The sequence below is a fragment of the Netta rufina genome (assembly GCF_964035555.1).
Source record: "Netta rufina genome assembly, chromosome: 4".
NCBI classification, from domain to species: domain Eukaryota; kingdom Metazoa; phylum Chordata; class Aves; order Anseriformes; family Anatidae; genus Netta; species Netta rufina.
Window position 1 is genome coordinate 36,650,214 of NC_140127.1, and position 25,623 is coordinate 36,675,836.

The 25,623-nt window shown below is 41.9% G+C and overlaps 1 protein-coding gene across 1 annotated transcript in view; it reads left to right on the top strand.

Moving 5' to 3' along the window:
• Positions 1–626: 626 nt before the first annotated feature.
• Positions 627–25,623, top strand: part of RNF150 (ring finger protein 150) — a gene marked incomplete at its 5' end in the record, with an annotated part of 120,065 nt that continues 95,068 nt past the window's right edge. The window contains one exon of the mRNA XM_084286851.1: positions 627–1,092. Coding sequence (XP_084142977.1) covers positions 627–1,092 — 466 coding nt within the window. The remainder of the gene's footprint in view (positions 1,093–25,623) is intronic.

The following is a 25,623-nucleotide window of genomic DNA, read 5'->3' on the forward strand; positions in this document are numbered from 1 at the left end:
GTGCCCTCAGGACGTTTCTGTCTTTAGATCTGTCTTTAGGATCTGCCTTCAGGAGGAACCGGGCTGGGGGCGCCCCGACCGCCGCCGCCTCAGGGCGCCGCGCTCCCCCTCAGCCCCGTCCCCAACGGCCGCGCTGCGCCCGGCCCCCGCCAGGTGCCGCTGCCGGGCCGCTCCCCGGCCCCCGGCGCCCCGTTCCCCGGGGGGGCCGGGCCCGGCGCCGGCTGGAAGCCCTCCCTCCCCTCCTCCCCTCCCTCCCTCCCTCCCTCCGCTCCCCACCGCCGCCACAGCCCCGCTCCTGCCCGCAGCGGGGAGGGGACGGAGGGGAAGGAGAGCGGGGGCGGCCCTTGGAAATCAAACGGCCCCGCTATGAATTAGGCAGCGGGCTGCGAGAGGGGAGGGAGGGAGGGAGGGAGGGAAGGAGGGGGCCCCCCGCCCTCCCCCGCACGGCGCCCGGCGGGAGCAGCGCCGCCCCGCTCGGGGCACACACACACCATACACACACGCCACACACTCACACCATACACACACATCACAAACACCACACACACACACGCACACCGGGAGCAGGCAGCGGGGGCGGGCCGGCCGGCTGCCGGGGGGGGCGGGCGGGTGGGGGGGGCCGGCAGATGAAGATGGCAATGTCTGTGATCCAAGCGTGCCGCAGCCTGGCTCTCTCAACATGGCTGCTGTCCTTTTGTTTCGTGCATCTGCTGTGCCTGGACTTCACCGTGGCCGAGAAGGAGGAGTGGTACACGGCCTTCGTCAACATCACCTACGCCGACCCGGCGGGCGGCAGCGCCGAGCTCCGCAGCGAGAAGAGCGAGTGCGGGCGCTACGGCGACCAGTCGCCCAAGCAGGACGCCCGCGGGCAGGTGGCCCTCTCCGCATCGCCCGCTGACCGCTACGCCTGCGACCCCGGCACCCGCTTCAACGCCCCGGCGCCGGGCAAGAGCTGGGTGGCCCTCATCCCGCGGGGCAACTGCACCTACAAGGACAAGATCCGCCACGCCGCCGCCCAGAACGCCTCGGCCGTCGTCATCTACAACGTGGGCTCCAGCAACGCCAACGAGACCATCACCATGCCCTACGCAGGTGAGGCTTCGCCCCGGTCGCAGGGAAGGTGGCCTCGCACCTCCCGGATGGTGGCATGCTGGGCTGCAGGCCTTGCCGGGCAGTGGGTGCCCGTGGTGAGCAATGGGCTTGCTGCCAGCACAGCTCCGGGGGCAAAAAGTTTGGGAGATGCGAAGTTTGGGTTGACTGGAGGGACAGATGGGACCCTGAGCCCGCCACGGGGCTCCCGTGTTTTGTTGGGTCCTCCGGCAGGTGCCCTGTGAGAGTGGGACCTCCTCAAGAGGAGAGCGGTGGTGTTTGTGGTGTGTTTGTATCAGAAGGTGCAATAAAGTAAGGGCACAGTGTCCACTGTCTCACCTGTGACAGCATAAAAGCCGTGGGATCAGGCAGGAAAGCCAAGTATTCAAGTATTTGATTTGGTGACAACGTGGGATGTTTTGTCCAGGATTCAGGGGGCTTCACTCGCTGCATGAGCCCTCTGGTGGGGTGCTCACAGTGCCAGCACACCAGTACTTGGGTCCCAATGTGTGCTCCTCAACTAACGCAGCACAAATCCAGTTGTCGGAAACAACACGAACCTCTGGTTTTGCCCACAAACAAACCCACTGTTTTTGTAACAGCATAGGAGCTGAAATAGCATAGATTTAAAAACAGATCACCGGATTTATATTTAGGGACGGTGTTTTGTGCCAGGGGTCACTGCTCTTTTATACCAGCAGCCTGTTCTGTGGGGACTAAAATGCCACCTATTGTGAAATTTCAGTTTGGTTTGCATCCAGTAACTAATCATGCCCAGCTGCTTCATGCCAGTTGAATCTTAGCAGAGTTGGGGGTAAATTGAAACACAGGCTGCAAAACAGCCTCTTATTCTAATGACATTTGAAAGTCTGTTAGCAAAGTAGCTAGCACAGATGTGTTGAAAAACAATTCGTTGCCTGACTAACGCTACAATACTGCTGATGCAAAAGCAGTGCTTTTCCTTTTGGAAGGAACCCCTTGCGTGCCGCCTCTTGAAGAGATTAACTGTTTATTTGGGCACGTTCTTATTTCTTTGATGGGATCGGTGGAAGATTTTCTTTAGTATTTTCCATTGACTTTGTAAGACAAGGAACTCCTAACTTCTTGAGCTTCTTAAAACTGTGCTTTATAACCTGCATGTGGTTTAGTAGCTGTTCAGATAATACTTCTTGCTACTTTAAGTATGACAGATTATTTACTAAGCAGTATAACATAGTAGGAACTTGGCATACTTTCGCACATTTAAAGTAAAGCTCGGGCTGTTTCAAAACTTCAGATGCGTCGCTTGTGCTTGTCCAGTAAATTTCTCTAAAACTGCCAACATGTTGGATCAATTAATGGTTTGCCTGTTTTTAAAGTATGCACTAAGCTGTTTTCCCACACAAATGGTGTTTTATTAAGGAACAGTGGGAGTAAAAAATGTCTAACCTTTTAAATGTTAGAGCTTTTGTTTATTTTAAAGTCTAAAGTGAAGTAAGCAAGGAATCTTTCTTAGTGAAAGTGGCCTCAGCTTTCTCAAATCCAACCACTGTATCACTTATCTTGGGGGCAGCTTCTTTTATATCATATGACTGCTCACAGCTCATTCTGAGAATCCTTTCTGAGTACCGAATTGATACCCAGCAGTGTGATTGACTGTACAGTTGCTGAGGCTGAAATGAACGGAAACTTGCAGAAAATAATGTGGACTTGTTGAATGCTATCAGACTGAAGGGCTTTGCTGACTGATTGTAGGAGTTTGTCTTCATTTTAAGGATTTTTGTTCTGCGAAGTTGGAGAAACAGTTGGTGGTCTTGTGTTAGTGAAAACGTGCCCTCTGCATACAGTCAAAACTGAAGGGAATTTTAGAGCTTAAGTCTACTGGAACAGAAGGAAAAATAAGTATTCTCGAACAAATATTGGACAAACATACAGAGATTCAGAGCTGGATTTACCTTCACTCTTCTTTTTGTACCACCATTGTGCTGGGGCAAATTTAACATACAAGCTGTGTAAAATTGTCTTTCTGACTTGCAGCCTTTGACGTTTGCTCAGACCCAGTCTAAATGATAGCACGGGATTCAAGGAAAGAATGAATCAGGTTTCTGAGTTCAGCAGCATCTGTGGTACTCTGCCCACGCCAAATCCTGGAGTGGGAAGAAGAAAATTCCATCCTGGAAAATACTTGTAGGGGGAGGGGGGGTGAAATATGACCTAAAAAGTGATTTAAAAGTTGAAAGAAATATGTTACTCTTTTTTTTTTTTTTTTTTTTTTCCTCCCACAGATTTTTTTATTGAGGCTTCAAGTAAGCTTTAATAAACTCCTTGTTATATAGAAAATGCTATGTCCTGTTGCGTAACAACGTGGCTCCCATTCTCATGAAGAACTGCTGGTTCTCCAGAGACAGATGTCTCTTTTCCTCATGTACGTCATTCTCTTTTATGTGTTCTGCCTTCTTTCTTTACCGTCATTTTATCTCTTTGTTTCTCTTTCTGTTTCTCTCTCCCCACGCTTATTTCTTCATATCTACTCCTATGCTTCATTCCCCCTTTTGAGCACGTTCACCTATTATTTCATAAGCTATTGCCCTTGCTGCCTTTTCCCCAAAGCTCTCTCCTGCCAAAGATTTTTACTTAACAGCTGTATCTTCAATTATATTTCCTGTTTTCAGTTACAATGAATCTTTGCTAAAATGCACCTTCTAATCTTAAAATCTGCAGGAATCTGCAGCAAGATACTTCTCTTCAATTTGAAGGACTGTAGGTGGTTGTCCCTTTGCCCCTTAAGCCCCCCACCCCCTCAAATGGAAACCAAGGTGGTATTATACACAAGTCCGTCACGCAAATCTTTAGCTACAACTTTCCAGGATTAATTTATAGTGCACCAGATGGAACAAACCAAGTGCTCAATCTGAAACAGTTCATTCACCGTGCTGAAAGCCTTTGCTCTCTTGGAGCCTCTTAGATCGCTGCTTGCACATCCAGACGAAGGAGGTAGAGCTGTAACGTCTGTGTTCGCAGGGAATGCAGAGCTCTTTGGTTTTCATGCTCGGACACACTTAGGTTCTGCATCATAAGATTACAGCCTTTGTGAATCTTTATTTTTACAGGCTTGAAGTATGGTATAGGAGCTTTGGGTTCAACTGTGTTTGCTTTTTGACTAAGTAGGTTTTAACCAGAGGAGGAACGAAAACATCTAGGATTTCTCTTTCAGATCCTTTTCTGTTTCTCCTGCATCAATTTTTCTAATAATAAAGAGGAGATGTTCTTTTTATTCCAGAAAAATAATCCATAATGTCATTCAGGGCTCTGATTGGCATTTTTTCTTATTTGGAACAAATTAGCTGTCATTTAGGTTTGAAAAGGCTCTAGCAACTGTGTCTACGTTTAATAACGTATTAATTGGAAGTGTTCTCGCTACCTGTCTTAGCAGATGCCCTCTGTGCTCTACGGAGACACAAAGGGGGGTCAGTTTCAGAAGGTAGTTGAAGGTGGGAGATTCCCTCTCTCCAGCTGTCATTAGCTACGGAGGGTACCTAGGCTGACCACCTCTTAACGTAGGCACCTAACTCAGGTGCTTGGGTCTAGGGAGGGATGTTAGCTGTGCCCGGTGCGCAGTTCATATGTGGGTAAAAGTCAGATCCGCATTAATCGATACCATGTGTAACATTCAGTTTGAGTTCTGGAGTGCATCAGAGTATCTCACAAACTGGATATGATTAGTATATGGAGTAAATTGCATCTTAAGGACTTTGGACCACAGTCAGATGCGAGTCAGGCAGTTGTGCATTCTCTGTGTTCCGCTTTTGCAGTGCGTGCCATCATAAATTCGCAGCCGCATGCTGCATGTATGGCAGGCTGTTCTCAATGAGAGGCAGATGCCTCGCTGTTTTTTTGTGATGGCTCATACATACTGTCAGCAACTGTCAGATGCAGCTCTGAGACATGAATCTCCTGTGTGGTCTAAGATGACTCTCTGACTTCTTCCCTTCCTCCTTGGCCCTGAAGTGCAGCATGTGTGCACCAGATTGCATGAGGGGAGCATGGCCATCCCATTACAAAACCCAGCGTGTCCTTCCACACATGGCCAGCCTTGATCCATGCCTGTTGAGTTCAATAACAGCTTCTTCCTTTGTACTCAGACTTTTGTTCCCTGATCAATGACTAGCCTTGCTTTTTACATATTTTGGGATTTGGTGTTAGTAGTTTGGGCTTTGGGCTCCTCTGTAGCTGTACAACTTGTACTCATGTGCAAATTAAACACTGAAGTTGAAGATTTTTCTCTTTACAGGCATAATCCAATGCTGTAGCTCCCTTATTTGTTCTTTTACTAAAACAATTGCTTTCCTAAACTTTTGTTAGATTCTAATGAGGAAAATGTGCTGATAGCATTCACGCTGAATTTATTTATGGATCATTGTGAATTAATCAAGGGTTGGAGATTTTGGGCTTCCAGGGCCTGCCATAATCTTCTGTTCAGGCACCAGGATTCATTCCTAATAGAAACTAACTTAATCGGGGAGGGAGGGAGGTCTCAGAGACGTACTGATGTCCTGATGTACTCAGGGCATGGTTGAGGTGTGCAGCCATCCCTAGGGACTTGCAGGATCTCCTGGATCCATCATGTAAACCTGGCTTTTAGCAGGTTTTGTAAATCCACTTCTTGATAGTTATCAAAATTGGAGTTTTATAATGTTGGCTAGAGCCAGCAGCAGTGCTGACAAGCTGTCCCACTGCGTTCACTAGTGAGTCACGCTTCTGCCTACTAGTTCTGCTCTGCTTTAGTGCTGGACCAGTGCTAAACTGGGAGGAGCTGTTGACTCCCTCAAGAGTAGAGAGGCCTTGCAGAGAGATCTTGGCAATCACCAGTAATACGAAGTTTAACAAGAGCAAGTGACGGATTCTGCACCAAAGACAGAGCAACCCTGGCTGTATGTACAGACTGGGGGATGAGAGGCCAGAGGGCAGCCCTGCAGAAAAGGACCTGGGTGTTCTGGTTGATGGCAAGTCAAATGCGAGCCAGCAGGGTGTCCTGGCAGCCAGAAGGGCCAACCATACCTGGGTGCCGAGGGAAGAGATTGTCCTGCTCTGCTCTGTGCTGGTGCAGCCTCACCTCGAGTACCGTGTGCAGTTCTGGGTGCTACAGTATAAAAAGGACATAAAACTAGTAGAGAGTGTCCAAAGGAGGGCTACAAAGGTGGTGAAGGCTCTAGAGGGGAAGATATATGAGGAGTGGCTGAAGTCACTTGGATTGTTCAGCCCAGAGAAGAGGAAACACCTTATCACAGCCTACAGTTTCCTCACAAGGGAGAGAAGAGGGGCAGGCACCAATATCTGCTCTCTCGTGACCAGCATTAGGACCCAAGGGAACGGCATGGAGCTGGGACAGGGGAGGGTCAGGCTGGGTGTTAGGAAAAGATTCTGCATCCAGAGGGTGGTCAGGCACTGGGACAGGCTCCCCAGGGCAGTGGTCATGGCACCAAGCCAGCTGGAGTTCAAGAAGCATTTGGATGATGCTCTCAGACATAGGGTCAGATTCTTGGGTGGTTCTGCGTGGAGCCAGGAGGTGATCCTTGTGGGTCCCTTCTAACTTGGGATGTTGCATGGTTCTATGGATTTCTCTATTGCAGATGTCTTCAGACATGCCAAGTTGTTGGGGGCTTTGTGATGTTGGGTGACTAGTTTAGCTTTAGATGAGTTCAAAAGAATGGATGTGGGGAGACCAGACAGGGACTACAGGAACAAAATACTATGTGGGGCAGCTGTTTCAGTTCTGGGGCACTGATTTTGGTCACTAGATGATACACCTTTTGCCTTGTTGCATCTTGCATCTTCTTATGGCTGGCTTATCCATGTATGTCTCCTTCAGAGCCAGTTGCAGTCAGTGGGAACACAGCAAATCCACTGAGCTTTGGGTCAAGTTGTAAGATACAGCCTTCCCTCCAAACCGTTGAAGTATTGGTTCTTTGAAAACATGTTGATCCTCCAAGGGTACTGATTGCAAAAACAGATTTCTGCGTGCCATTTGATTACCTGCAGTGTTTGTTCACAATGATTTTCATATAAGAGTTGTTTTCAGCTCTCTGCAGTGAAGTGACAAGGCAAGAAGAAAAGTTTCCATAGAAAAGGATCTATATCAGCATTGATTCTAACTGCTGCCTGTTAATCCGGAGCATCTCTTTTTGGTATATTGTCCTCAGGAGAACAGTTTGCCCTTGGTGAAGTGATGTTTTGTCTCTGTTAGCTAGGTATTTGGGCTTTAAAATGGCATTTGTTAACTTGGGTTATTAGGGTACTGTGGCAGTCTGTGGCTGGTGTGTTAACTCTGTTGTAGCTCACTGATTCATGCAGATACGTTTCCGTGCTGTCATGCTCCATGATAGTCACAGAGCACAAGACCACCTGCAGCAAAAGGGGAGAGAAACCTGCAGTTAGTTCAGCGGTGTCTTTTCCTGGTTAGAGAAGGGAACGCTTTCTACTTTTCTCATGTAAGCAGAGGACTGAAAGAACCCACTATTATGCCAGATTTATTTGATGGAACTCATTGCACGTTGTCATGTGAGATGACCGAGTTTCGAGTAACCTCTGCCTCCTAGCACCACAAGCTGGGATGATGAAGAGTCAGATCTTTATGAAGGGATAGTCCAATGACATCTCCACTTCCCAATAACTTCTGCATAGCTGGTCTGCACAGAAACAGCATTCATTTCAAGACAAGCCTCACTTCTGCCCTTTCAGTTGCATTTGAGTACTAGTCACTTGATGACTTCTTTGATACAGAAGGGAGGAAACAATACAATCATTGACTCGTAGAAATTGGATATGGAAGAGACTGAGTAGTCCATGTAATCTGTCACCTTACTAATGCAGGACTGCTTTCTGCAGTATTGCCAGATACAGTGGTTTTGTGTGTTTTGGTTTTTTTTTTGCATAGCATCTTGCTAAAGGAGTCTTGGGATGTACCAGAACCAAACGCAGTTTCTGAGCAGCTGCATGGTGCTGAGGCAAGAGAAGTAATGTGTAGGAGGATATTAAATAGCAATGCTGTATCTTGCAATAATATTTAAATCTCATTGCTGAGATGACTGTGGAAATTGAGGCATAACAGCTATAACGTAAGGTTTAAGGCCAACCTTTAACCATCATACCATACAACTTCAGGGAAGTACACGCCAATTGCATGAAGAAAGACGAGGCAAAATATTTTGCAACTGGGTATGTCCAGGCAGGCTTATTCTGCTGTGTCTTGATTCCACAGAGTGATGTGACCCAGGACTTCACTAGTGCCCAGTTCTCTCCTCATTTCACTCCACAGTGTTTTGGTTTCTCCGAGAAAGATACCTAGATGGACAGGGCACATCAGCCACTGCACAGTTTAACTGGATCTTGAATGTGAATGAGCAGGGGTCAATGAGTTCTCTGGCTACCCTGCTTGTGCACAAATGCTTTTAGATGTTGTGTCTCAAAAGGTAATTCTATTGAGAGCTACGTTTTTGGTTTTCTGGAGGAGAAAACTCAAATCACTCAGATGAAATCTCAGCTTTTAATATTTACTGTATTAAATCGACCAGTTTTATATCTTCCATCTGACTGACTGTCTATATTAGTGGTTCCCACGCATTATAAACCTACGTGTTGGCTAATGAAGTTGGTGTGAAATCAAACCCATCAGCAATAGACTTACCATTCTTCAACACATTTTGTGGACCCATTAGAAATAAATCTCCAGCTGGGAGAGGGTGAAAATCACTGATTTAGGTGAACTTACCATCCTGATGGAAATAATACTTTTGAGTTCAGAAATGAGTATGTGGAAATATCTCTTCTTACAACAGGTCTAGTAGATGGAGAAAGGTTGTGAAGGTTGATTTTCCTATGAAACAGTAACACTGTGCAGCTGTGTTTTACAAGAGAGGCTTAACAAGGGCATTATTTATATTTTGGCTCCTCTTCAATAAATTCTGAGAGAAACCTTAGGAAACTGAACTGAGGAGAGCTGAAGGAGATGATGAAAAGATTAACCTGTTTGTTTTACTGCTATTTTACACGGAAATATGAAAAGCTAGCATCTTTTATTCTTTGCTACTTACAGATAAAATAGCTTTTTCAAATAATTATTCGTTTCTTTCCCTTCTCAAGAGTGACTAACAAATAACATCAATAAGTTGAAGTGCCCATTCATTTATATCTGACAGTATAATCATAGTGATATTCAATTATACTGCTAGACCTAAGGGTCTGTCAGAGTTTTGATCTCCAATTTGATGTTTAACTGTGTGTGTGTATCTAATAGTCCCTGCTGTAAATTGGGAAGGTAGCCCATTTGTTTTAACCTGTAATTTATTTTCAGTTGAAGACAAAACTGAAGGAAGAAATGTTTGTTTTTCTGGTTCCCAAAACACAGAAACGTAACTTCTGACCTGGTTTGAGTTTATCTTGTGTACTTCTTAAGCACGGATAGAAGCATTACATCTGCATAGGAACATAATTTCTCCAGGGATATATGGAATAGGTTGGTGAGTGGTCCCTTGCGCTATACACTTAAGGAGACATAGCTTTTAAAAGTGAATTTATAATCCATAGTGTCTAGAAGCCTTTATCCTGAGAGAAGACCCCTGGCGCTGGGTAACGTGTCAGTTTGCAATCTGAGGTCACACAGCAGGTGAATTCAGAGTGAGGGAGAAGCCAAGAGGCAGCAGAGCTTAGCATAGCAGGCAGCAGTACCGGCACTCCATAACGAAGCAGTTCTCTGTATCCTGTTCTACCAAGTCAGCTCCCTGCTACTGACGTACTTGTCTACAAACCATCACCATTTGTCCCTGAACATTGGCTTAATGATACGGAATATTATTTTTTTTCTCATAATTTGTTTTATACCTTGGGCTTCCTGCCTTTTAATATGTTCTTTGGTTTGGCTCTTACTGTTTGCATCTCTCCATGCAAGGCACTTCTTTTCTGCAAGTCATTGTAAGAATCTCTCTAGATGATGTATGAGGAGAATTATGCATCACATTAATCTGTAGCTTCCATTGTTGTAAATCACACATCATTAAACCGTGCTCTTCTGTTTACTGCTTGATCTTGCAATCCTAGTCAAAGTATTCATTTCTAGTGCAGTCGCTGCTACCGTGTGTTGAATGTGTCTGATGTTATAGAGCAGCACTAAGACTGGACTCGAGCCTCGTAGATGGATTCATCTTCAGTTAACACTTCTCATCTTCAGATTACTGTAAAATATATAGCTGTCAGTTTAACAAGTGTTGTGGGTTGCCTGGGTTCAGACCAAGTACAATAAGCTTTATGGTTTTATTCTTCTGCTTAAATTGGTTTGTTCGCATAAGAAGCTTTTACACCTAGTTTTTACTCTCATTTTAGCGAAATAATTCTATTTCCTCATGATCAAAGCCCAGGGTGTCTAACAAGCTTCACTGTAAAAGATTTCTTGGATTTTCCTGTTATACAAGAGTTCGACAACAATATCTGATAAAGATCTTCCTGGCTTTACATCCTGCAAAGCTTGGTAAAATGTTAGTATTCCTTTTTCCTTTTCCATTTCAGTATTTTCTGTTAAAAGATGGAAATGTACTTCTGCTTCTCCTTTGGCCTTTCAGCAATCTCTGTGTTAGAGAACGTTAAATCTGTGGCCATGTCTCTGGGGCATGTCTGTTGGTACTCAAATAAATAAATAAATCTTTGAAACAGAACAGTCTGAGGCTGCAGTCTCACTCGTGAATTCAAGATTGCTGCTTATACTTGTACAGAATATGCTTTCCCCTCTTGTGAATTTTTAAGCTTTTATGATGTGTTTGCTGTCTCCTAGTTTTACCTGCCAGTATCATGCTCCTTGACTGAGGCAGCTTTTGCAAGATTGTGTAATCTTGGTGCCTGGTCTCCTATCGCTCTTTATACGTCCATGTGTTTAAAGCACCATCTGGTTGTCCCTGAAACCTGTACCTTTAATAAATACTATACCAAGACTCCTTATGCTGGAATTCGAGGAGCTGAGTGAAATCACTTATGTCTTGCTATGATACTGTCTTTGAAGTCTTTCTTTTGTCTTATTTTTCCTTCAATCCTCTTTATTTTCTACTTATTTTTCCTTTGTTAGCGTGTGTGTTCGTTTTTTTTTTCTTTACTTTCCCTGGTTACAATAAGTCTTTCCCTTGGTCTTCTCATGCATTTTTTTAAACCTTTTTTCTTTTTTTTTTTCTTCTTACCTTTTTTTAACCTTTTGTTTTGTTTTGTTTTACATCCCTCCCTTTTCTTTTTTTCCAACCTTACCTTTTACCCCATTCTCCCAGGTTGACAAAAATACCCAAAGGCCATAAAGGAAAGCAGAGCAGGACTATGCACTTTCAGTTGCTTTTGCTTTGCAGCTAACTCTGGGTTTAAAGAGCATCTGCTGGCTGCTGTTCAGGGTTGGCCTGGAGGAGTGGGACACCAGCGGTCAGGAGGTGCAGCAGTGCTGCTTCGGAATGGAAGACTACCAGTAAGACACAGCACATTTACTATGCGTAGAATGGCTTTGTGCTGAACACTCGTAAGTCTTTTTCATAAATTCTTAAAAGACTAACTTCTGCTCCTCTGTGAACAGAGGAGGCAGATCCTGCTCTTTCATGCTTTTACGGAAGAAGATGAAGTTTCTCCTGTTGGGTGCTAGGAAAACTAACTGGGACTTTTTCTGGCAGAATGTTTTTTCTTTAGTAGTGAAATGGACTTTCGATTAAAAAAAAAAAAATGCTTCAGAAAGATTTTGATCTCCAGAAAGGATCTTACAGTTTTAAATTTGAAGAAAGATTTCATTTTAGTAAATACTTGGTGTCTAAGAAATTCAGGTTCGGATATGGTTTGGTTTTCCTTTCCTTTTTTTGATGATATGTTACATTTTAATCAGCTTTTCTCAGAGAAGAAGTCATGTTGATGGGAAAATAGCCATCCAAGTAGCTTGTCACCTCTGTAAGATCTTCAGAGGTGAGATATTCTTCCTCTCAGAGGGCATGTAACTTATTTGACCAATCGGCGTATCTTCATCCCCTTTTCAGCTTTGCACAGATTCACATTTCTTACTGGTACTGCCCCAATCTTTGACATGTTCTTGTTTGCTGCCTTGTTGCTGTTTGTCCCTGCTGCCTTGACAGGTGCTGTGAATGTTTCCTGAGATGATGAGGATCTTGGTTGCCTTGTGCTTGTATATCGTCTAGTTGCCATTCGCAGTTTTGCTTGTTGCCTAGTGTTTGAGGATTGCGCATTGTATTGATCATAGACTACTGCCCAGCTGGATCCATAAGTGAGTTGGAGAAAGCTACCAAAGAGCTTGACAGTAGGGGAAAGTAATAAGCTACACCTAAGGCAGGCAGGATCTGCTAGTGCATGCTGATTCTTCAGAGAACTCATCTGTCCTTTCCACTCAGGGCCTGCTAACCCCTGCTTAAGAAACCACATAAGAGTTTTTGTTGTTGTTGTTTCATTTTTTTTTTTTTCCTTTTTCTCCTGAGATGTTCTCTTGTCTTTATCTACCTTTATCTACCAGACAGCCTTTGTGGTTGGTTGTTTTCTTTTTTTTTTTTTTTTTTTTCAGTCTTACTCTACTAACCAGAACCTACTGAAATGGAAATTATGAGGGAGGCCATGACCTATTCTTAAGAGAAAAGTGGGACTGTATAATTATTTTTTCTGAATTTATAATTTCTAATGGTTGGTAGTTCAATAAAATTTTTGGTAAGGGAATTGATATTATCTTGTCTCTAAATATGCATGACCTTTCAGTTCTTTTTATAATTAAGGGACATGAAACCCTTAATTAAGGGTTTCATTCCCATTAGCTGATTTATATAGCCTTCTTTCTGCTATTAGACTTACAAAAACTAACGAAGCAAGCGCTGAATTTTTAGTATAGATTTTTGATTATCTTGTACATTTGACACAAATTTGTTCTTAGTCCTGAAGCAATGAAGTGCTGGATCAGCACAATGATGTTGGTCCTTTCTGGACAATTTACTTGATGTCAGTAGTCCAGAAATATTTTTCATCAATCCCGAGATAACTGCTAATTCTGTCAGAAAGCTGTTGGCTTTGGCATTGCCTAGCCAGATCTATATTTGGATTAGCCTGCAGAACATGGATAATGTGCATATGTAAAACACCAGACACTTTAGTAGTAATGTTAGCAGGGCAGAAAGTGTAACTGTGTCTCACCCTGTACATAGATCAATATGACAACTTCTAAAACCTCTTATTCACAAATGAGACATACTTAAAAATCACTTCTCACTTTGCTAAGATGGTGATTTTGCTGTCATAAAACTCACTGGTAGCTATTTTAAAATTTAGCAAAGACATTATTTCCGATACCTACATTACATTAAGGTAATTTGGAGAATGCTTCATGTCCCAATTGAGGACAAGGTTTACATAAATGCTTATCACTAAGCTTGCATTTAGTTCTTGCAAAGAACAAGCCAGAAGTTGAGCGCCTTGACTAAGTGTGGCTGAAAGTGGTTTTATGGGAAAATGTCACCTGTGAAATTGGCAGAAGTGTCCGATGTAGCCCAGAGGTTTGTTACTAAGAGCAGTACTGGGGTAATCTTGTGGTTCTTATTGCCTCCTGTAACACTGCATTGTGAATAGTCAACGGCCTTACAACAGAATGTTTTTTTTAATAATATGTACATGTGAAATATGTATGAAGCAGGTGTTTTATAAACACCTAATAAAACGGATGTTTTAATTACTTTTCATTTCTCCACATTGATTAGCTTCTGCTTTCTGTCTGCATCACCCTGAGAAGCAGACAGTGCCTCTGGTGCCTTTCAGCTTCCAGTGGCGCTCTTTCCCTTCTGACTGGGGAAGAGTTGGCCACCCAAACTCTTCAGAACCTGGTTGCTGTCTCTTCTTAACTCCATTTTTATTTGATGTCTGTTACCAGTGCACGCAGAGAAACGATCAAAGTTGTGAGAAGTGTGGACAGCTTCTTAGTTATTTGCAGATTGCTTAGAGATTTACATTAACCAGTCAATTCTACTGGCTAGTTGAACTAGAGAGAGAAGCTTGTGTAATTTAGAATAGCCACATGTATTTCTTGCTAGTCAGGGAGCTGCCTAATTTCCAACTACATACATATCTGAGGCCTATCAGATACACTGCAGCACTATACCCTACGCCTATTCCAGTTTGGGAATAATTATTGCAATGTTTTACAGATTTGGTTCCAGTAGATAAAGTTCTTCATCGTCCCTTGTGGCCTTATCAGTCTGTCAGCTTCATTTTGTTTTTAGAAACTCAGGAGAGGTTTCTTACTGTTCCCAATGGTACATGTCAATTTTGAACAGCACTCACAGCCACTTGCACGATTGTTTGGGATATGGTGAGAGGATGGGAAACTGTAACTGCTGAGGAAGAAAGTGTAAAATTAACAGATATTCCTAACGAGTTAAGTGCCATTTTTAGTTACAGAGATCTGTCTCGAAATAATACAGTCTTAAAAAAATTAATAATTCTTAATAACCTTTATAAGTAAGGGTGCTCCAAGACAACTGTGTTAACAGCAGCATAAGGCTTGCCAGACCCAACAAATATTCACATATAGTATACAAGTATTAATGAATACCTGAGGTGCCTCGGTAGTCTTCAGTGCTCTGCAAATCTGTATTCATCAGCACAAGCCTCAAACACCCTCAGGTATCTCAATGTGAATGGCCATCGGTAGCAGTGGGGCTGGTTGTGTCTGTCTGTGGGTGCTATGCTTTTCACTGGCCTGGGCATTAGTTTAACTTCTCATGCTTCTCCTTGTCTAAAACAGCAGAATTGTAATCCATCCAGCAGAGAGTTATTGCAGGCTTGATTGATTTTAAAATAAGGCTGACGTTGATGCCATTATCCAACAGTCATCTCCACCTACTGGCACAGGCAAACTTTTGGGATCTGAGAATGCGTTAGGTTTTTAGTCAAGTACACAATATTCAGACAGCTGAAAAAAATCGTTTTTGTTTTCCATCTTTAATAATGATAATGACCCTATTATTAAAAGGAATAATATACACAGCATTTAAGCACATGCAGGCTCTCACAGTAAAGAGATTGTGCCTTTTTCTTGTGGAAAGATGTTATACTGTGCAGACTTGGTGTCATTGAAACTGTAATAATGTATGAAGTTTATAACTACTCTAACTACTTTGAAGAAGCACACTGCTTGGCTGGAAAAGTTACAGGAAGTTTACAGGAAAAAAAATCTCCAACATCAATATGATGGTTTCTATAATTTTTAGTTGGGGTTTTGGGATTAGATTGGGCTTCAAACTGAATTTTTACAAGCCATGTTTTGTGTATGCAGCCTGCTTTTAGGCCAGCTCAGATGTGGATTTCCAAACTTTTAGGTTAGCTACTATCCCTTTAAAAGTCTCCCAAGTCCTCATTCCATTTTATTACTTTCTTAAAATGTTATGAAGAAAAAGCCAATAGCCACCCTGTAAAATTCCAACCCCCAAATATTTCCTTTAGAAAAAGCATTGTAAGTTAGCTGATCGCCAGCAGTGCACTTACCTATGCCATTAATTTGTAACTTCTGCTTCTGAAATCCTAACCCTGCTGAAGTCAGTGCCAAAACTTCTGAAGGATTTCATTTCTAAGTAGTTAAAGCAAGAAAATAAATATCTGAACTCATGATGCATCTTCTGCTGCCTCCATAGTGTTTAACACATTGTTGTCAAGTGCAGTAAAACGCCTTTCATCATGCCCAACTGAAATAACACCAGTCTTGTAGCAGCAGCCTGGGTTAGGAAGAAACACTCTGTATTTCATATGATCTGCACACATCACTTGGATTCCAGTAGCCCAGCAAACAATACTGGGGCTTCATTAAGGTCATCTTGTAATTCATTAAGGTTGCAGGCCAGCCTGAGAGTGTCTTGAAGATGGAAGTATTACTTTCCATGCTCCAGCTCATTTAATAAAAGGTCCACCTATCCTTGAGTGATTGTGTAAATTGCCGAGCCATTGTTACATTTATGGCATAGCTAGAAGTTTAATTTTCTTACCTTCTGAAGTGCTTGAAAATATCTTACATATATTTCTGACAGTGAACTTCAAAACTTATTTTTTTGAAACCTACTGACAGCTAACATTTAGTTCTTGCAAGTCTTAGGGCTTGTCCATGAAATGGAAGGAATCAAGGGAGGGTGTGTGTGTGTGCTAGAGCTGTGCTGTTGGAAGAGGCTAAAAAGCTTGGTTTACAATCCTGGTAGCAGGATTCAGATGGCTGCTAGCTGATCTCCAAGAGAAGGGATCAGCCGAGCTCCCGACAGCTGCAAGAGATGTTACTGCCTGCCGAAAGTCATAGTTCAAATACAAGCTTCTGAATCTCAAGCAGGTACTGGCTGAATACACTGCAAAAAGACCTGTCCTGTGCCAGGAGGGCGAGAGCAGTATCGTTTTCACACCTTTCTTCACTAGCTAGTATGCTAAGAAGGAATGGGAATGGTGACAGCTTTGTCACGGGAGGAATGCTTCACTGATTGCTAGGTTGTTAGGAGAAGGCTCAAAATTAGTATTTGCAGTCTCCAAGGAAGGAATAGAATCCGCATTTTATGCCACCCATCTGTATGCTGAATAAATGTGGACTGTTGCCACAGAAATACAGAAACAAATCTATCCACATTAAGCCGAGTAAAGTAAGCAATTCCTTACTTGTTTCCAATCTGACCACATTAAGATGGCACTTAGTGCAGGCCGAGTTTGTTCCAAACAGAAGATTGGAGTAGTCGTAAGATCTCAGAATATGTGACTGGTTGGTTGGTGACTTTTTCCTTTTTTTCTTTATTTTCCTGGAAATAATGTTCAGCTGCGGATGCCACAACACAGGAAATACTGCATGGCACTTTCAGCGCCTTTCTTCTACCATGCATCTTGTGTTTCGAGTGATGCTGATCTGTTTTGAGAGCTTGCGGGATTTTCAAAACCACTGCTATGTTAATCTCATTTGGCTCCTATAACATGCTTCAGATCACTCTCTGTTTTTAGGGTCTGATGACAAAATATTGAATGGTGTGATTTGTACTGTAAATGGTTTATTTTCAGTGTTCACTATAGCTTCGTTTTGGAAGTCTGTGGTTATTTAACCCCTTTGTAAGTCTTCAGCATGCCTTATGGTGAATCTGCTAATAGAGATGTTTGCTAATGTGAAAAGCTCTCTCTCTCAGTTAATGTAGGCTTTGCTGTATCCTAAACATGCTTTGCCTTTTGATCTCTTTGATACAAATTAATTGTAGGTGGCTAAATGCAGGCAGAGATATCAAATGCACAGCTATGCCTAAGAGAAATGTAACTATTACATAAAATTATTAGAAATCAAAGGAGAGATCCTGATAGGTGAATCAGCATGGAAATAACAGGGTAGCTGGAGTTCATGATTTAAGCTGGTAGCTCTGATCTGCTGATACTCAGGCACTGAGTCATCCAAGGCACGAAAGCTAAATGAAGAGAGAGAGAGCATAAGCTGTGGTGCAAGAACCAGGGTAAAGGGAATTACCCTCCTTTCCTGTCCTCTCACGGTATGGGAAGAATTGGTCTCTGATGCAGTCTGAGCATAGAAATATACGGGCAGCAGGGATATTGCTGGCGGAAGGAAATTGCCAATAGCTACCACTAGGATTTGTCCCTGGGAGGCTAGGTGTGGTTTTATTTGTTTATTTGGGGGGTGGAGAGGAAGGTTGTTTTTTTTTTTCTTAAAGGGGAGTAACTAGGCATATCATATCATGTAAATGTCCGAAACAGTATGGCACTGCATCTGAGTTACATATTCAGAGAATAACTAGGAATTGTGTTAACAGCTTAATATAAGCCTTGGACTCACCTGCATAACTTAATTACATCTCCTTCACATCTTCAGTTGTGTCTCTGTAATACAGTTTGATAAATTTGCTGCAAGATTTGGTTTCAGAACACCTTAGATCTGAAGTCTTTCATACCAAGTTCTTGTTTCAAGTCATGTAAAGAGTTATGAAATTCCCATTTGATCTAAAATTCTAATTGGAAATTTCTGGCTCTGGTACATCCTCAGATAATCAGTTTTTGGTAGAGGAATACAGCACTTACCCTATCTGTCATAGATAGATACAGCATGGAAAACCCTTACGATCAGCAGGTACTATAAAGAGACCTGCCCTGGCATTCAAATATTGAAAATAAGAGATCTAATTAGCAATGTACTGTGATATCAGCATTATGTTAAATGCAGTTGTTTTCATCCTCCTCAGAGCCTGCCTAAATCTCAAAGAGAAATGGTGGAGATGGTGTAATGAGCCATGTAACACCATTGGTCACAGCTGTACGAAATGTAACGTGGGCAAAAATGGACTGTTCTGTGAAGCCTGCAAACAGTGAGAGGGAACTGCCAAATGCTTTGTTTTAGAAATATGAGCACCTGCAGCATGCTCCGAAGAGATCATTTCAGTAGAGCATCAGGAATTTGCCTGACAAGTATGTGCTAAGAGGGATTTATTTGTGGCTGAATGGTATTGCCATGTTCCTATAAAAGGAACAGTACAGGGGAAGAACTCTGCCAGCTTAAAACAGGTTTCGACTTATTTAAGCATATAACTTCCATTTGGGCATCTAAATACCGTTTCTGGGAGTCAGTAGCATTAAACCTTTGTCCATAGATGTGGTTGAGTGTAAATCTAGGTGTCCTTATTCACACACCCACTTATATTTATAAATAGTAGCTTCTTCCAGGGAGATTGACTACAATAGATAACATGCATCTGATCTTGAACACACAGATGAGTTAAGGTTTGTGGACATCTGATGTAGTTATTTTGCCAATGGGTGATCAGCGTAGGCAGAAACAGCCCTATTGCATGTCCATACAGGATGGTGGTAGTACTCCTGCTGGTTGCTTTGGGATTCATTTCAGCTGCAGTTGTGTAGAACATGAGAAAAAATGGAAAAAGAAAAAAAAAAATTGTTTTAATTTTCTAAACTGCTTTCTCAAAGCTGCTTTTCTGTGCTCTTTTCTGCGTTTGGGGGCAGGGAGGGGGGAGAGAGGAAGAAAAACTGTCTAAATTATCTCTGGTCCTTAACCCTGCAGGTCTTAGAATTTAAATAAAATGTGTTATACAGTCAACTTACAATGCTGTCCAGACCTGCAGCTTGTATATACAGAGGTGTCACAGAATGGGGTTGGGAATTTGCCTTCTATTAGCATTTCAGAGTACTAGAAGCAAGAGACTCCATCTGGAGATGAGTTTCTCATAATTTCTGGGTACAAAAATGAAATAAATGTTGCTACCGTATTGTTCCAACTGCTTGATTAGAAATGAGTCAGAGTGGTCTCTGTGTTCTTCTCCATCTGGATATATATATTCCATCACAAAGCTCAGATAGAAAATCTAAGAATTCTGTTAAAGTGCTTAGCTTCTCAACTCAAAAGACATGGTTGTTTGTAGGAAATCTTCAGAGATCAGTTTTACAATCTTAGGCCCTCATGCTGAAAATGCTCATGCAGGCAAGTACCTCATGCATGTAATGAACTTGCTTGATCTATTTATACCTTTACTCAGTGATGTTTGTACCCAGATGGTGCTCCTTAAATTTCAGTGGGTTGTGTGTATGAGCAGCAGTTCACACTGCGGATCACAATGTAGGACAAGAAAGCAGGTAGCAAACAAATACACTTAATTAAATAGGTGTGACAATTAGTTAATGCAGTACTTATGACTTTTTTTTTTTTTTTTACTGGTGTCTCTCTGCAAGAAAGATCTGTAGCTGATATAACTTGAAAAATAATATATAATTACACTTTTTAAAAAATTGTATACCTTTCTTTACAAGGATAAATAAATAGCCTCCATTTTTAATAATGGCGAAACTGACCCAAAGGGTGGAGTGGCCAAATTATGTGGTGGATCAGGAGCAGAATCCAACTTTCCAGTCTCCCCTTCTCTCTGTAGCAATAGATCATTCTTGTCCCTGCAGCACCTTGTTTCTCTAGGCCTTTTCTTTGCCAGTTTTGGTTCACTTTGCTTACACTTTCCGTATGCTTAAACTCACACCAGGGTTGATTTGGATTTCTTTTACAGGCAAGATTCTCTGAAATTTTCCTTGGTGTGTAACTTGAGTCCATTTGTATTCATTTCTTCCATGAGCTATTCTTGTGATTCTATTTAAAACATACATATATATATATATATATAATTTTAATGTATATTCTGTAATTCTACTAAGGATTATTTTCAAGCTACTACCTTATAGTTCTATAAGTCTCCTAAAAATCTCACTGTAGCTGTGAAAGGGAAGCATAAGCCAGGCAAATAATGCTTACGTTAAGCTATAGTTGGACCAAATGCATTTCCTCGTGCATCTCTACTCCAATTGAAGTAATAGATTTCATGTTAAATGTAAAATTTGACTAATACACTTTTCTTAGACGCTTTTAGCTAATGAGTGGCATTTCATCTGCTGATATCCTGATACTTGCGAAGGGTATCTGGTACATATGAACACATCTAGGATGGCTAATTTTAAAACTTACATAGGCAGATACTATGAATGTGTGTAAGGATGTCTGCAGCTGTCTTCGGAGGGTTACAAATGAAAACCCCCTTTGAGTCCAGGCTATAAATGTTTTGGGTTTGTGCTTTTTATTTATTTATTTTTTTCCTCCTGTGCAGCAAGCGGTAGGAGGCTGGCTTCCCTTGTGCAGTTTGTCACTTTCAAAAATGTTTGAAAATGTAAATGTAATTATTTATTAGGGCACAGTGATTTTGATTTACTTTCTATTACTTTTAACAGGACAAATTACTAGATTAGGATTACATCAAAGGAACTGTAAGATTTATTAGCATTACAAATCTGCTTCTTGATCAGAAGTATTGAGCACATCAATTCAGCATATCACGTTTATGGTGATGAGGTGAATATATTTATGTAGCGTGAATGAACATCTCAGGTTTTAATGCAGCATCCTGTGCACTGCGTAGAACTTGATTCCGTAAGTAGCCAGATGAGGTGCCAGATGTAAGCTAATAGTAATTTACTAATAGTAACTCACTAGCTGTAACTCAGGAGTTGGTAAAAGCTATCAGGAACCAGAGGAGAACGGAATAATTCCTCTTGAGGCATAGCACTCACAGCAGTGGCTTTGTCTTTACTGTCTTTACATTTGTCATATAACCTTTATTTTAGAAAATGTTTTTCCACTGTTCTGAGAAGACAGTTGAAATGGAAAATATCCTTTGAAAAAAATCTGCAAGATTGTTTTAATGGATTTTTTAATTTTTCCAAGACATAAATACAGATTATGGGCTTTAAGAATGTTAGAAGTTTTACACCAGTCTCCTCAGCCTTTCTTGCTCCTCTGTCCATGGCACTGTCTGCTTTATTGTGTTTATGAACACTTCAGATAGGCAGATCTGCAGATTGTCTGTGGAAGGACTGAGACAACAGGAGAATTAATTACTCAGTGTAATTAAATTTCTTCAGAAGCATAGATGCCTTAGCAGTCTCTCCCCATCCTCTCTTACTCACTTCCTTGCTTGTCTTTCTTCAAGCTATATATTTCTCTCTCACATATTGCAGTTTTATGCCCTTTCAGCTGTTCCAAAATGAGCATGGCTTAAAACAAAAAATAAAAATTGTTTTTAGGTCACATCAGACTTGCAGCCCGTTAGTACTGTGTTGGCCCCACTGAACAATAGGTGAGTGGTATCGCTGCAGCAGAAACAAACAGCTGCTGCTGAGGAGGGCCAGGAACTTCAAAAAATGGCTTTGTTCCCAAAACAAATGCATAGTGGAACTGCATATGGATTACATCTTGAGTTGAGCATCGAGTGCAGCTGTGTTTATTACACTGCCTACAAAATAGAGCAGTAATGTGCAGGCAAAGCTCAAAAGCCCCTTAGCGGCTTCCTAATCTGAGGTCAGTTGAGAAAGGATTCCCGTTTCTGGTTTCAACTTCCAGCTTAGAGGAAGGCCCCTGCATAAATCTGCTGTATATTCAGATGTCGTTGGAAGTGCTTTGGGCTACAGAAAAACAGCTGATAGCTTTGTTAGAGGAACAGGGGAGGGGAATTTGTGTAAATAACATACACGTTACGTGTGCGTGTAGGACTGTGTCCATTTAGGGTATATGCCCCAGCTTCCCAATGTCAGGCAGCTGGCATAGTCCTTCCCTACTGTATATACACCCTTAGGCTGTTCATGCTGTTTGTGTCTGACGGCACTTCTATCACACCAGCTGCAGCTTCCCTCTCCCCAGATCTTGGCACGCCGTGCAGTTTGGCTAGCTTGATGATATTCCCTATGCCAGCAGAGCTGTCTCTTCCTCTAGAACATTTATCATACCCTCGATGACCTCCTGTCCCGTTACCAGTTCATCCTTGCTTTCAGTCTCTTTTCTGACTGTGATTTTGTCGTGTGCCACACTGTTGCTGGGCATGAATTTGCTTTTTCTTAGCTGTGTGCATGCCTGATCATGCTTAATCGATGTTTTTCCTAAGGGTGGTTTCTAATCTTCTTAAACAGTTTTAGTAGCTGCAGCTTGTTGAAACAGCTATGATGTTCTGCCATACAGTAGAGCTATATGTAAACTGTCTACCTTTCTATCCAAAACATTGGGGGATGGAGATCTATTTTCAAAGAAAGGTAGCTTAGTCCAGGGAAGGGCAGTTATGCTGGAAAATGTATGAATGCATCCAAGGTAAATCTGTCTGTCTCTTCGTGGTGGTGGTGGTGTTAGTTCCAGGTATTGTGTATAAATGACGTGTTCATGCTCATGCTTCATGTGACATGGCTGCGTGTCAGGTTATCTCCTATCCATACCGCAGTCAGATGTGGAGGAGCTGTGAATGAGCTGTATAGTAAGCACGACTCTTCCAAAGTAAGCTTTTCCCATCAAAGTAAAAAGTGTCGTATCTTGCCCTGTAGGCATCTTCCTTCTGTCCTTTATGACTTCAGTGAAAAATCAGGATCAGTTGTCTTCAGTGTTTCTTTTGTGTATGTAACAACTTGCTTCCCCAGTGAAGCTTCAGGGAACCATTCTGGTTTTTTTGCTCCAATCCTGTATAGTCACCAGCCTTTATTTATAGATCATCAGATGCTCTTCAGACCTACCAGAAGTTTGCTTAGATAGCAGAAAGTGAACTTTGCGAATCAAGTCACGATCTTGAAAAGCTGCCTGAAAGTCTGAGTCCAGGTCAGTCGTGACCTGGTATTGATGGCTGGCTGTATTGCACAGACCTGAACTGGCATGGGTATAGTGCAGGCTGTCTTTAAAATCAACGTAGACCTTATTTTACGGGGGTATGTCTGATCAGCCTCTAACACGAGTAGCCAGCTGCACACCTCTTGCTGATGGCAGTGAATTATCTGATTACATTTTTGTCCATATTACACTGGCTTGGTAGTACACAGCTTCTCTCCTTTTTTCACATCTCTATTTATGAGTTTACTTGTAAATTTACAGAACTAATATTAAATGTTCACAAATGAAAAATAAATCTTGTTCTAAAGCAACATCCAATTTCGAATAAGACAGTGAATAAATCTGTCTTTAAGATTCTGGACACACTTAGAATGCATTTTAAATGATTAAAATCTTTTTTAGGCCATATCTTTACTGCTGTGATGTCTCCCTGTCACAGATGTGCTATTGATTCATTAACGTGATTTTCTCTGTAATTTTGTTAGCAAGCTTGGTGAAAATTTGTGGTGATTGAAAAGAGAAGATAAAAAGTGAAGGTTTTCGCTAACCACAACCAAGAGTGGGTAGTATTTTGTCTCAGCAAATGAAAAGTATTTTATTTTATTCTACAGAGGGGATATGTAATATACTAAAAATGCAGCTTAATATGCTTCCACATCTCTTTTGAAGAGACATCAAGCAAAGCAGAAGATCTGTACAGCATCAATGTACTTGGCCTCGGTATTGTGTAAACATGGATTATTATTTTTTGGCTCTTTTGGTCTCCCACAGAGTCCAGGACATACTTTAGATTTAAAATATGTGCTCGTGCTGCACTTGAGATGGGCTCTTTGTTTATTAGGGAAAAGGAGCCTAGGTATTTTTTCATTTACCAAAAGGTCTCTGGTAGACAGCAGAGAACAGCAGCTGCCTTCATTAAATATTGTTTTTAATATATCAAATGCTGCAGATTAGGTACAGATTAGGAGAAAAATACTTTACCTTTTAGGTCAGTGAGGATAGATGAAGGGTTAAAAAGCTGGTACTAAACTCTTATGTAAGCATAGGCTTATTGTGAGGCTTTTCATCGCCAGATAGAAATCAGTGCTACTAAAAAATACACCAACTATCACAAAATCTTGTTATGAAGCATATAACCAGCCTGCAATAATTATATCTTAATGCAAGAAGAATGCACTCTCCTTTTCTTCTAGATCCAAAACCAAAACTAGTTACCACATTAAAAGACAAGAGGTGAGTGTAATTAAAATGTAGTGTGATCTTACTCCCCTTCTGCTTCCAGTATTAGTTTTCTCAGTGCCATATGCACCAAAGGCATTATGTACAGTGCTAGTAGTGCTGATAACTGCTGGCAGGAGAGCAGTTTATGACCTCAGGCATTTGTTTATTTTGTGTGATGAAACATAATCAGTAACACAGCCGAGTGTCCAATGCATACCTCACCTCAGGCTACCTATGGAGCAGCAAACTTTGAGCACCTCAGCTGTCCTGTCTGAAGTCAGAGGAGCCAACTTGTTTCTAAGGTTGGGCATGTAGTCAAGCGCCCTGTTGTACCAGGGTCTACAACAAGGAACCTTCTGAAAGAAGCTGATAACAAATTTCCAGGTTTCCTTCATTGTCTCCAAATTGCATGTGCTGTGCCATCGTTTCGCACAGTTTCATTGACTCATCAGAGGCTGGTTGCCAACACTGTGCTTCATCTGTTACTGCCAGGAGAAGGATCTTGTGAAAAGGCAGGCGTGTATGCTACGGGGCTATTCAGAGCTCCAAACAGGAGGAGTGCTGAGGAGGAGGAAATAGAAACAGAAATGACAAAAAGCTACAGATGTTTGGAGAACCAGAAGACTAATGCAGGATGCCAGGAAAGACCAGATAATAGCAAAAGTAAGTAGAAGAGAAATACGTGGGGGTGTGCAGTTGTAGAAAATCCTTAAGAAGGAAAAAGGAGGTTTGAAATATTAGTCAAGATAAGAATTTTCGCCAGGCCTTGAGTAGATTATGGCATTTCCTAAGGTCATTTCTGTTCCTCCAATGTTTGGTGATTTGATTATATTTGATAAGGTGATTTTTACTTCCTGCTTACACTCATTTTCCCAGCTAAATGCTCCTAAGCTAGCAGAAGTGTCACAGGTTTATAGCCTTATATGCAATTATCTTACTGTAATATTTGGTAGCACTCAGTAGAAAAGAAAAGCTGGTAGTCCAGAATATTTGAAACACAAAAAGTATTTAAAATGTTTGTTTTTACCAACATTCTGAAAAGAAGCATCTGTTCTTCCCTTGAGGAATGAAGTCCCCCTCTGCACTTGTGGCCACAAGGCTAACATAACGAACTCAGGATGATAAATTGGGACCGAGCT